The 13,153-nt window shown below is 30.9% G+C and overlaps 1 protein-coding gene across 1 annotated transcript; it reads left to right on the top strand.

The window, feature by feature from the left end:
* Positions 1 to 6,889: 6,889 nt before the first annotated feature.
* LOC120212326 (TSET complex member tstD-like) lies at positions 6,890 to 10,467 on the top strand. The gene is made up of 5 exons (XM_039210677.1): positions 6,890 to 7,039; positions 7,983 to 8,096; positions 9,258 to 9,337; positions 9,814 to 9,938; positions 10,169 to 10,467. Exons 1-5 carry the CDS (start codon positions 6,987 to 6,989, stop codon positions 10,238 to 10,240), a joined length of 444 nt encoding a protein of 147 aa, XP_039066608.1. The 5' UTR covers positions 6,890 to 6,986; the 3' UTR covers positions 10,241 to 10,467.
* Positions 10,468 to 13,153: the final 2,686 nt, after the last annotated feature.

Genomic DNA, 13,153 nt, shown 5'->3' with positions numbered 1-13,153 from the left:
AACAGGGGGCGTTTTCAAGATCTACTTTCGTAGATCTAGCCCCCGAGCCTTTTTTTTTGAAAAACTATTTGAATTTTTAAAACGGGAAGGGGAAGAACTTTTAAAAAAATCAATTTTTTTTAGTTTCACCGTTGATGAACGGTGACCAGCGTCGTTCAATGGAGGCTGACGAGACGGCAATGGTGGCCGGAATCTGGAATAAGCTGTGGTGTTCATGTGTTCTTCAAGAACACAAGAACACCCAAAGAGAAATGATAAAAAGGGGGAGGGATGTTTTGGCGAGAAGGAAGAGAAATGAAGAATTAAAAATAATTAACTTTTATACTAGACCCGATTCGGCCCTCTGACCCGACCCAAGAAGCCTAGGATCCGCGTGTTTTTGTTTCAAAATGGGTAAACTACGTTTTGGCCCCCTTGTTTCTTACATATTTTATTTTGCCCCAACATTTGATTTTTTCACCAATTTTTCTTATAAATTTGACCCCTAATTCTTGTTTCTTACAATTTAGTCCCTTCATATTTTTTTTCTTATTTAAATATTTTATTATATATATATTTTTATTATTTTTATTTGATTATTTTTATTTAAGCACTATATTTTATCTTTATATATATATATATCCTTTTAATATGTTATTTATACGTTTATTATTATTATTATTATTATATATTTTAGTTATTTGATTATTTTTTTATTTGCATTATATTATATATATATATGTATATGTTTTCTTTTTTCTTTTTACTTTGTGTATTTATTTTTAATTTTTTATTATTCTCTTTATTTTTACTTTATTTTTATTCCCTTGATGTTCATGTTATTTTATATTTTTATTGTAGTCATTATTTTTATTTATTTACTAATTGTATATAGATTGTTGCTATTTTCTTTATTTATTATTTTTTCTTTTTTTTCTATTTTTATCCCTTTTTTATTTTCTTTATCTTTTTATCTTTATGTTATTTTTTTATTTCTTTTGTCTTTCTTTATTTTATTTATTTTCATTTTTTTCTTTTACACATTTCTTGATTTCTTAATGGTTTACTTTTAAATCAATCGGTGGTAAGTTTTAGATCGTTATTTTACCTTTTAATTTAAATTTACAACTTTCTTAATTAAAAATAACTGGAAATTACGTAGTACCGAAAGGACAGTTTAAGGGTGCTAACCCTTCCTTGACTGTAACCGACTCTCGAATTAAATACATCTTTGGTAAGACGCAGATTAGGTAAGAAATAAGGTATCCGATCAACCCATATTCTTTCAAATAAATGATCGGTGGTGACTCCAAATCATTTTTCCTAAGTCGAAGCCCAACTCCGGGGCCTATCCGAAAGACGAACGCGACAACCTTCAAAATATATCCATCAAACAAAATTAAAAAAAATGTATTAATAGTAGATTAAAGAGGATTGATTGAAATAGTAAATAACTTGATATTTTTTAAATACAATTTAAGTTTGAGTTATTATGTATGTAAAAATGTTCCACTAAAGAATATACACACTAAAATCAAATGTACAACACAAATCAATTTAAATTTATGAAGAAAAAATTTCAAAAAATCTGAAAAACAATAAATAAATAAATATATATATATATATATATATATATATATATAATTAATAGAATGCGCGCATCATGTGAATGTCGATGAAATCTATAAAATCTTGATGGTTCAAATGTGTCGTGCATCCATAGAAAAGAAGTCGTGCAAGCAACTTGGGTACAACCATACAATACTGGTTTTTGTTATACCATATTTCTTATATGGGTAAATAGTTTACGTGATAATCATTTCTTATAAATAATTTAATTTAAAATAATTATCACTTTGTTTTGTTGAATTCTGAATTTTCATTTAATTTTAAATTGAGAATCGCCATCGATCTTTACGTTAGGAATGTCGAATACTTAAAAATGTCTTTTAAAATAATTTTAAAGAAAATCATTTCAAACAAAATTCGCTTGCATTTAACTAGAAATTCATTTTTAAGGATTCAACAATCGGTTACGCGTGGGGAAGGGTGAACACCCCCACAACACCCAAAATTGGCATCTCTCGATTATATGTTGTCTAAGTAGTTGAATTTTATATATTCTAATCTAGAATTTAAAGTACGATTCTTTTATTTCGATGAATTTTAAAATGAGTGAATTTCTTAAAATATAGTCAATTCAATGAAAAATATTTAATTCACCCGATTTTATTTTAAAAATGATGTCTCCTTTACTATGTAAATTAATAGAAATTAAAATCTAGTCATGTTGGAGCAATTACATTAACTTACGACGTAAAATAACATTGATTTTAATGAATTTAGAAAACGAGAAAACAAATGTATGATTCATGAATGTAACAATATTAAATGTCTTTCACTCCTACGTCTTAAAGAAAATAACTCCAAGTATTTGAAAGTTTTCCAACAGATCACTCTTCATTTGAGACATTTTCCACAAATATAATTTAATTCTATTAAAGTAATTTGTTTACTAGGATAAAAAGCGATATCTTATTGTGTAAGTAACCCTCAAAATGATACTCTAGGTATTTGGAGGAATTTTGTTAGTCACACAAAAAAGGTAGTGCTTTAATTTAAATTGGATAAAATAAAAAATATTTAAATATTTAAAAATATATATATACATAAATGCATCTGAACCAAAACATATTAAATAAATAAATATATATATGTATATATGTATGTATGTAAATTGGACGTCAATAAATAACAATACATATAAAATAAATATAGACATGTAAATATAGACATATATAACAAAATACAATATATGTGTTATGTATAACGTCCTGAATCCCAGGTTAGAAGTTTTAGGCTAATACGAGAGAAAATTGCATAAACCTATTTAGCTTGGGAGAAACACGTGTCCATGAATGAAGTGTTTTGGGCTTGGCTTAGAGCCCACTATGGTTTAAAAAGGAGTATTTTTGAGTTGGGGTAAATCTAAGAAGGACCAAAACAACAATTAACCCCTCCCTTATACCAAAGGCTGATTTTCACTCAATTTTGGGTGATGTCACCAGGTAAGGAAGAAGGGGAAAAGCTAGTCATTTCTCATAACTCATTTTCCTCATCAACCTTGTATTCTTTCTCTATTCAAAATTCATTCTCTCATCTTCTTCATCTTAAGTAAATTAAGGTGGAAACTTGTTAACTATCATTCCTATTTTGGTTTTTTGAAGGTAAGTTTTGAAATAACCTCCTTTAGAGCTTTAAATTAAGCTCTGAACTTTTGAGTTTGGTCATGGTAGCCATGGTTAGGTTTTAGGAGGGACTAATGTTATAGAGCTTGTAGAAGACTCTAAACCATTCCTAAGTTTTAGGAATCTCTTTATTACCTTTCTTAATCTCGGAGGTGAGTTAATAACTCAATTTCTTTTGTTGTTCTAGTGAGAGAAGTAGGTGAAGGCTCCATGAGCAAAGGCAAGGAGAAAGAACTCCTTGGGCGAGCTTGAGGTTGTTTTACAAATCCTAGCTGTAAGGTAACACACTTTTAACCTCCCTCTACTGCTTGTAAGTCAGCATGTGTTGTTTGTTGCTTGTTTTTGGTGTATGAGCTTTTGTGTGCACTTGGGGGTTTAAATGCATGAAAACGAAATTTGTTGTTATTCACGTGTAAAATAATGAACTTTCATGTTCCTTAAGTATGAAATAAGATTTAAACACAATTTGGGGGTCTTGGGGACACTTTAGGAATGAATTGGTAGAATAGTTTCGATACTGCCCATCGAGTGAAGATAAAATTCAAAGGAATCGTGAGAGTAGTATCGATATCCCATCAAGGAGCATCGATTTTGACCAAGTGGTATCAATACTTGGGGTCTGGTATCAATAGTCAGGGCCTTGATCAAAAACATCAATGTTAATTTTGGTTTATGTACTCGAATGAGTATCGATACCAACGATAGAGTATCGATACCAACGATAGAGTATCGATACTCCCTATAGGAATATAGATACTGGGGTATTTTTCAAAACATTGAAGGTAAATTTAGTATTGATACTCAGTCGAAAGATAGATACTAGGGTATTTTTCAAAACATCGAAAGATAATAAAGTCCATATAATAATATGATTATTATTAAAGATCCTTAGTCGAGTATTATTATGGATATGGACAATAATAATACGTTCAAAGCTAACATGGAGTTGATTGATGACAATGAGTTGTCATTGACAGAGATGTCAAAATTGATACATGAGTGTGTTGCTAGTGAACAACATATTAGATTGACTCGCTGTGAGCATATGTCTTGGATTATTGTATGATGGCCACAATATTTCTCATGGTAATGACTATATGTATAATCCTCAAACTTGAGATCATTACTATCTCAACATATATTGTTGTATGTTTTGATACAGTTAAACATGCTTTGTAACTGGTTGCACTATAAAGATTGATGTTGAACATATCACGATATATGTGGTGGGGTGTGAATGATCAAGAAATGATTTGTCCTTCCTACATAATAGGAACAATATCACATGTCGCTTGATTGAGTGAGACTAGAAATGTATGGTCATGCTCGAATAAGTTGATATGAGATATCACAAGTTATTCGTTCATTATAGTCCACTCTATATATCAAGAAATAATAGATGGTCTATACAAGTGTGATTATTCCAAGACTTGTGCATATTCTAGATATGAAAGACAAAAGGATATAATACATAAAAAGAGTTAATCATGAAGATTTTATGTCGAATCATGACTTCTTGTAACTTAGATAATAATGATGTATTACTAGATGTCACTCATTGTTTGTAATTTTAGAATGGTTTTATTAATTACCACTAATGTTACAGGAACATATAGGGTCACACCCTAAGGTTGAAATGAGCAAATATTAAACGAATTTTAACTGTACAATTTATTGTACATGATTGAAGAATATAATTAAAGTTAATATATATATATATAATTTTATTTATCCATATAATAAACGAATATTAAAGAATGTAATTATGATTATAATTTTTTTAATGAATAACTAAATTTGAAATTATTAATATTTGGAATAAAAACCCCCCTAAAGGTTAGGGTAACTCGTATATAAAGTAAAGAATGGTATAGTAGTCGTTTCCCCCCTTAGACGAAATTCTCAAAAATATTGTTTTTGAGAAAAGAAAACATTTGCTCTCAATCGAGTGAACTGCGTATAGACCGAGATGGTTTTGTTATTTTTTAGAAAAACAAATATTTGCTCTCAACCGAGTGAACTGCATAGAGACCGAGATGATTTCGTGGAGGCTTAAGATTCGAATCGATCGTGACTTCACTGTTGAACTACTATTTTTCCAGGAACCCAAGGTAAATCACACATCCCTTCCTCATGAATTCGAGTTTTCATACATGGATTACTAGTGAGATCGTCGGATAATTTTTTCCCTGCGTCATGGGGTGTACTGACGATCCCAACAATTATTCCTAGTATCACAGGTAAACTTACTATCATATTCATATATTTATATCCCAAATATTTTCCTTGCAGATACGAGAACTGGTGAAATTATTTTGATGACTAAATGATTTATTAAGGTATAGAGGCACTTTTTGTATATCTATCACATTTTTCAGTTTCAGTTGTGCAACTTGCTTTTATTGCAGTTGTATTTCGTTGCCTTCTCCTAGCATATTCTGGACAAGCAACCTACCTTATGAGTAACAGGGACCATGTTATCGACGCATTTTATCGCTCTATCCCAGGTTTGTTCTTATATCTATTTTATGTCATTATAATCTTGTCTTATATCTATTTGTTGTTTATAATTATTCGTTTATAATGCATATAGCATATATTGACATGTTTTTGTTATTGCTACTGCTGCTGCTATAGTTGCAAGTCAAGCTACCATAACGACGACCTTTTCAATTATCAAACAAGCCCTTGCACTTGGTTGTTTTCTACGAGTGAATGTTGTACATATGTCCAATAAATTCCTTGATCAGATATATGTTTCGGATATTAATTATATCCTTGTGATTCTTTGCAGTGTCGTTACGGCTGGATTTAAGAACCAAAGCCAAATTGGAAATGCTTATGGTAAGGTATCATCCCTTCCTACTTTTTATCGAAGTTTCTTAATGCATCTTCTGTTTTATTGGAAATTTGTCTAGTAGAAAAACTCACATCTTATAATGTCTAAATTTATACGAGATTTTTGTGTAGAAAATTTTAATGTGTTTGCTGAGAGCCTGAGTTTTTCACCATCGTCAAGGTTTTTTGTTGTGAACTCATGGTATCATTTCGATCGATACAAGTACTTAAGAATTACACTTAATTATATCGTAATCTATGTAAACGCATGAACGACTGTGGTGATCGTCATGTTGGTAACGACGTTGCTTATGACTTTAATCATGCATTTGTATGGGAAAGTGAAACAGAGAGAGAAATAGTCAAATAAACTGTTGGATCGTTTTAATTGTGGAAGATTGCGTTCTTTTTTCACTTGTTTTGTCGAAGAAGAAGAAGACACATGATTTTTTTATTATTTTTAAAGTGTCACGTAAAACTTCTGTCAAGGAGTTACGGAAGTTAACAATGAAGGGATTTAAACGAGATAGATTGATAACGTAAGAGATCATTTACCTTTAATTTTTAAATTGGTGACCAAAGTCGGTTATACCGAAAACAAATAAGATCATTCGCATAGTTTATCAAAAGTTAAAAATATCACGCTAGCGGTTTTGTTAATTTTTAATGGTGGGTATCAAATTGAAACCTAAACTAAAAGTTAAATATAATTTTAAAAAATAAATAAAGTTTTGGTATAAAAATAGACCAAACGTAATAATTTAGTTATTGAACGTGTAGTTTATCCAAACAAGAAACAAAAAGGTCGAACGTCGGACACATCAACTCACCTGACCTCCGTCTCCTTACACCCCTAATATAGAAAAGAAAAAAGAAAAAAAGAGACGGAAGTATTTGATAGACGCGGATAATCTCATCGTGATGATTCTCGCAGTGTTATTCGCTAACTCTGAAGGTAATATCCTAGTTGAACGGTACGTCTCCCCCAGGTTATTTCCTCATATCGTTTCTGCATTTAGCTCTTTTGTTGATTTTTTCTAATATGCTATTTATGTGTTGTAGTTTGATGAATTAGTTTGTAATACTTGAATCTGATTTATATATATGTGGTTCTTTAATGGATCTTTGGATTTTGTTACGAAAACCGAATATTTTTAGTTTACTTTTTGGATGGGATTTGATTTGATAGAAATTGGAAATGGGTGAGATTGGGGGAAGCTCGTGATCTGTTGTGGCTGTTCACAAGGTATAAATCCTGCTTTACAGGTAGAAGTAGAAACAAACAAGAATGATGGTAATTTGAGATGGATTCATGCATATGGTGTTTCCTTTGAGTTGATCAAATGATCATTCCACCAATTGCCGATGAAATCCTACTTTTTCTTCTCATCTCTTTTAATCTTTCCTGGGAAAGAGATTTGGGGATTTGAACCTAGATTAAGCCTCTGATATATACTTAATAAACAAGTTAAGAGAATACTATCTATTCCAAGTTCAACCAGTTCCTAAATCAAACCAACATCATATAAGGAACATATAATTTCAAAGGTCTTGAAGGACTGATCACAACTTTTCTTATCATCCATATATCAATAAGAGAGGCGCGTGCTTAAGAAGAGTAGCTAAGGCACATAACCCAAATATGTTTAACAGAAAAAGAGGCATTTGATTACACTTCCACTTTGAGTGGTTTCTCTTTGGACATTATCCACGACTTTCTGTTTCCTATTCGCAAGAATCCTACCACTAACAATGGTCTCAGTCCTGTGAGATTGAAGTAGCCTGTACTTGTATAAATATTGGTCTGTCCTTTTGAGGAATATGCAGTCGAACTTCCAAATTTGTGTTCAGCTTGATATCTTACCTCTTCTTGATAACATAGTTGAGCATTACCTCGGGGATTATGTTTTATTGCAGCTTTAATGGTGTTCCTGTTGAGGAACGGCTGCACTGGAGAACTTTTCTAGTTAAACTGGGAGCGGAAAATCTTAAAGGTGTTAAGAATGAAGAGCTTCTTGTTGCTTCTCACAAGTATGAATATCCTTAATCCTTCGTCCATTTTCTACTTTTGTATCTATCTTGTAGCTATAATGCATGTTTTCCATCTCGAAAATGCCTACAAGAATTATTCAATGGGGGAATGAATTCTGGGATGGTTGGAAGGTCTAAATCTGTAGTAAATGATGTTTGCTACAACCAGAAGGCTTTATTGAACCACGTGAAACGCTTGCATGAGTGCATCTGCCATTAGCACAGAATTGCTATGATTTTAGAAGTTTTATGGGTTTGCACCCAAACTTACCAACAAGGATGTTGCCCGCTGCGAGCATACTATTTTGTTTTAGTTCTGATGTAGAGGTGTTACACATGTAGCTAAAGTTAACTAAGTTGTAGATAGCATTATCAGCTGATCAACAGTTCTGATTTACTGGATTTCTTTCCCAAACTTCCATCTTTATTCAGGAAGCCTTGTAACTTTAACTTGAGGAAAACCTGTTCTCAGAGTAAAACAAAACATACAGTCTCTACTCTGGAGTTAGGATGTGTTATTGACGGCAAATGAGTCCTAATTCAAAATACATTTTTCAAGCAGTAGCATTAGTTTTTTGCTACTGTCTTTTTTTCTGTCCTGAAATTAAGTTAATCCCTGAAGTTAACTGACCAGGGGCACAGGGTTCTTGTCTTTGTTGGTTATCTATAGATCGGTGTCGAAAACTTAAACTTGATTATGCAATAAAAGTTACCTTATAATCATAAGTTTGACCGGGGGGAGCAGTCTACTAATGGTATTACTGTGTGAAATATATACCGTGATACATGACCTCAATTTCCCAGTTATTGCATCATCAAAAAAGCAATATAATGTTTTATCTTCAAGACCTAAAATATTGTAAGAGATTCATAATATACACATTTAAAACTATAAATGAAAATAAAAATGTTATTAATTTTTGTGGCTTAGGATAAAATTTGGGAGTTCTTGCATCATCCATTGGATAAAAATATTATCTTTTGACTAAGAGATATCAGTTTAAAGAACTTAACAATCGTGTTCTTTTATCAGGTCATGTTATTAATTTTTGTGGCTTAGGATAAAATTTGGGAGTTCTTGCATCATCATTGGATAAAAATATTATCTTTTGACTAAGAGATATCAGTTTAAAGAACTTAACAATCGTGTTCTTTTATCAGGTCTGTTTACATTGTTTACACAGTGCTCGGAGGTGTCAGTGTCTATGTAGTTGGCAAAGATGAGTATGATGAACTTGCATGTAAGTATATCTTGCGCTCTTTACACATACAACCAAAGTTTGTGAGAGGTGAAGAAGTTACAAACTTGAAACTCCTCAACTCTAAATATGTAGTTTTCGTGCTGTTTGATGTGAGAGAACTTGATTGGGTCATGGGTTCTTTACTTCTTGGATGATTTGCATTTTGAAAAGCAGTGGATTTTCTCTACATTGACTTGAATAAATCTCTATGCTCTTAGTTGGATAAGCTTCTCTTTTACGTTTAACATAGCATCCTTTTAACCCATAGTGTGGTCCATTCTTATGGTCTGTAACATAAGTGAATATTGCATTTTTATGAAATGTAATTTAGTACTTTGCAAAATTAAAGAAAGTTAACACTTCGGTACTTGTAGTGAATTGAAAAGGGTATCAAATATATCGTCTAGCATGGTGCATTAGGTTACACAATACACACTTGAACTCATTACTGATTTACCACAATTGTTTTGCTCTAGTGGCAGAGGTGATCTTTGTTATAACCTCAGCTGTAAAGGATGTATGTGGAAAGCTACCGACGGAGCGCCTTTTTTTGGATAAGTACGGGAGGATATGCTTGACTTTAGATGAAATTATTTGGCAGGTGAGGTCACAAATTGGTATTCTATCAATAAATAATTTTGGCATTCTTCCTTTGATCAGAAGATGTTGCTACTATTTGTTTATAATTGGAATACACACCTAAGCACCTGTTATATCTCTGAGTCAAGAAACTGTTCCTTTTCGTCTGATTCTTAATCATCATCCAATTGCATTTTCCTTGTTGACTGCTGCTACTGACTTTTTTCCAATTCTTTTTTAAATATTCTCAAGGGATATCTGGAGAACACAGATAAAGACAGGATCAGGAGGTTAGTACGTTTAAAACCTCCGACCGAGTTCTAGGCCAAGAACGGTCTGCGGTCACTGCCTATTCGGAGACAGTAAAATCAGGTCTTGTACCCTTTTGAAAGGCATGGTATATCATATGTCATAGTATGTATTTACCGTGTGAGTGCTGTGTAATATCATGGTTCCTATTCTGACTTACAGATATTTTCAGTTCTCTGGGTTTTGGAGCTTATGGAACTTTTCCATGGATTTTCTGATATTCTCATATTGATTGGAAACCAGCGAAATGTTTTTTTGAGTTGAAGTTTATGACTGTCTGAAAACATTATTGTTCTTTAATACTAAAGTCATTAACTTAGGTCCCGTTTGGCGTGGTTTTTTAAAAGCACTTTTAGGTAAATAGTTTATTTTGTCTGTAAAATCAATGTCAAGCGGGTAAAAAATAAAAAAAAAATTACGGTGAAAATTATGGTTTCAAAACAACAGCAAAAGTTAGGATTTTTAGTTTTTTTTAGTTTCAATTTTGCGTTTGAAAATAAATTATAATTTTACTTTTAGTAATGTATGGGTTGTATTCAATTATGTATTTACATTTTATTTTAATAATTTATACTAGCATCCTTAAAAAATAATATATTACTTAATAATTTATTTTAATTACTAATGCTTTTTTGTAAATTTTTTTTCTGTCAAAACAAGTATTTGAATTATTATTTCATAATAATTTTATATCCACATGTTAAAAAGTATTAATATATTTTTTAATGAAATATTTCATATATAAAAATATTATTAATGAATTATTGTAAAATAATTTTTATATTTGTATCATAGTTTAAGTTAATATATTTTATATATCATAATATTAATAAGTGTAAATATAATTTAAATGTTATATTTTTAATATATAATATAACGTCTATAATGAACATTTTATCTTTTCAAACTCATATTTTAACAATAATCTTAAATTTTAAAATGTACTTCTATATAAAACTTTTAAAAATTCATTTTTACAATACTTTTAAAAATTCATTTTTACAATACTTTTAAAAACATTTTTCAAAATCCACATAAAAGTAATCCTTAATTAAGATTATGAATTTGGTATATTGCGCTTTTTCTGTATCTCATGTTCATAATTGCTTTACGTGTCTCAACTGGATTGTTGGTATCATATTGTATTTGCATATATATATATATATATATATATATATATATATATATATATATATATATATATATAGGGATAGGATCTAATTATACCTAATGTAATTATACTTTTTTATGATAGCTGGATGAGAAAAATCAAATACTAAGATTAATAGTAGAAAATGTGGAGATATTCAACTGGAAAAAAAACAATAAGTTCAACTTTTGATTTCCTTTATCCAACGGTCATAAAAAGACATAAAACTAAAAGTTTTACAATAGGTGTTAGTGGATCATAACCTTAAATATAAAATTGCTTTATTAAATCAAAGAAAACCTTGGAGAAACATGCAATGAAAACCATAAATTGATACCTATTTTTCCACTTATGAGTGTTAATGAATAGAGCATTTGATGAATTATTCGTGAATCATTTATAATGTTTGTTTATTGTTGAAAACATTTTGATGTTTCGATATAATAAATTAGGGCTATTGAATTTTAAGATTTCACAATATTTTTTAAAGTATATTCGACTCAATTATTTGAATATCAAAACATTACTCCAAGTTTTTCAAAGATCAATTTCAATCCTTACTAAAGTGTAAAATTGTGTTTTAAACTTAAAATATTTTTGAAACAATTTTACAAAGTATTTCAAACCAAAATCGAGCCAAAAATCAATTCTATGAAGGGATGTACCGATGCACTCCATGATGCATCGATGCACACCCATTTCGAATGCATTTTGTGTATCGATGCACAAACCATGCATCGATGCACTCTTGAATATTTTGAAACATTGAACACATTTTGTGTACCGATGCACAGACCATGCATCGATGCACTCCTGACTCTTTTGAAACATCGAATGTAATTAGTGTACCGATGCACTAAGTCTTATAACGGTCGAAATATTTGAATTTTACACATAGTGTACCGATGCACCTTGAGTATGCATCGATGCATACACGCTCCCAAATGTTTTGTTTAATTATTTTTCACACAATAACGTCTCTATTGACTTCACCAATGATCCCCAACGTTCAGAATTGGTTCAAGGTGTATTTAAACAAGCTTAGGAGCCATTGATCAACAACAATTGTGAGAGAAACAAAGAGAAAGCTTTAAACATCAAGTTTGAGCAATTCAAGTCAATTTTCATTCAATATTCATTTTTTCTTTCAAGAACATCATTTGTACTCAATTGTATTCATTCTTGAGTGTTATTTCTTTGTTCTAGAATTGTGAAAACATATTGCCTTGTGAGGTTTTTCTGTAAGTTTGCAAATTTGTGTATTTCTCTTTGGGAGAGAGTGTTCTCAAGAATTTGAGGTATAATTCTTGAGGGAGTTGTAAGGTTACTCTTTGTCCTCAAAAGAAAGAAAATATTAGTGAATTTGTTGGAAAATCCTTAGTGTGGATAGCTAAGGTAGTGGACGTAGACTTTGGTTGAGAAAGTCGAACTACTCTAAATCGCTGTGCAAATATTTTCAATTTTCTACAAAAGCTTCCACCAAAATTTTATTGTCAATTCACCCCCTCTTGCCTATTTCGTCGATCGATTAACTCAACAATTGGTATCAGAGCCTCACTCATTTGAAGGTTTAATCACCTCTCGAGTCGATTTGGGAAGAGTTATATCGATATTCAAGTCATCAATGGCCTCCACTTCAAACTTCGACCTTGGTCTTGATTTAATGCCCGTCAACAAGCCTCATTTCTTCAATGGAGCTAATTATGCCTATTGGAAGAATAGAATGAGGTACTTCATTCAAGCAAGTGACATGGGAGCATGTAATATCATAGAAGACG

Source organism: Hibiscus syriacus, unplaced genomic scaffold (genome assembly GCF_006381635.1).
Source record: "Hibiscus syriacus cultivar Baekdansim isolate YM2019G1 unplaced genomic scaffold, ASM638163v2 tig00110013_pilon, whole genome shotgun sequence".
NCBI classification, from domain to species: domain Eukaryota; kingdom Viridiplantae; phylum Streptophyta; class Magnoliopsida; order Malvales; family Malvaceae; genus Hibiscus; species Hibiscus syriacus.
The sequence above is the reverse complement of the archived record's forward strand: the minus strand, read 5'-3'. Positions and strand labels throughout refer to the sequence as shown.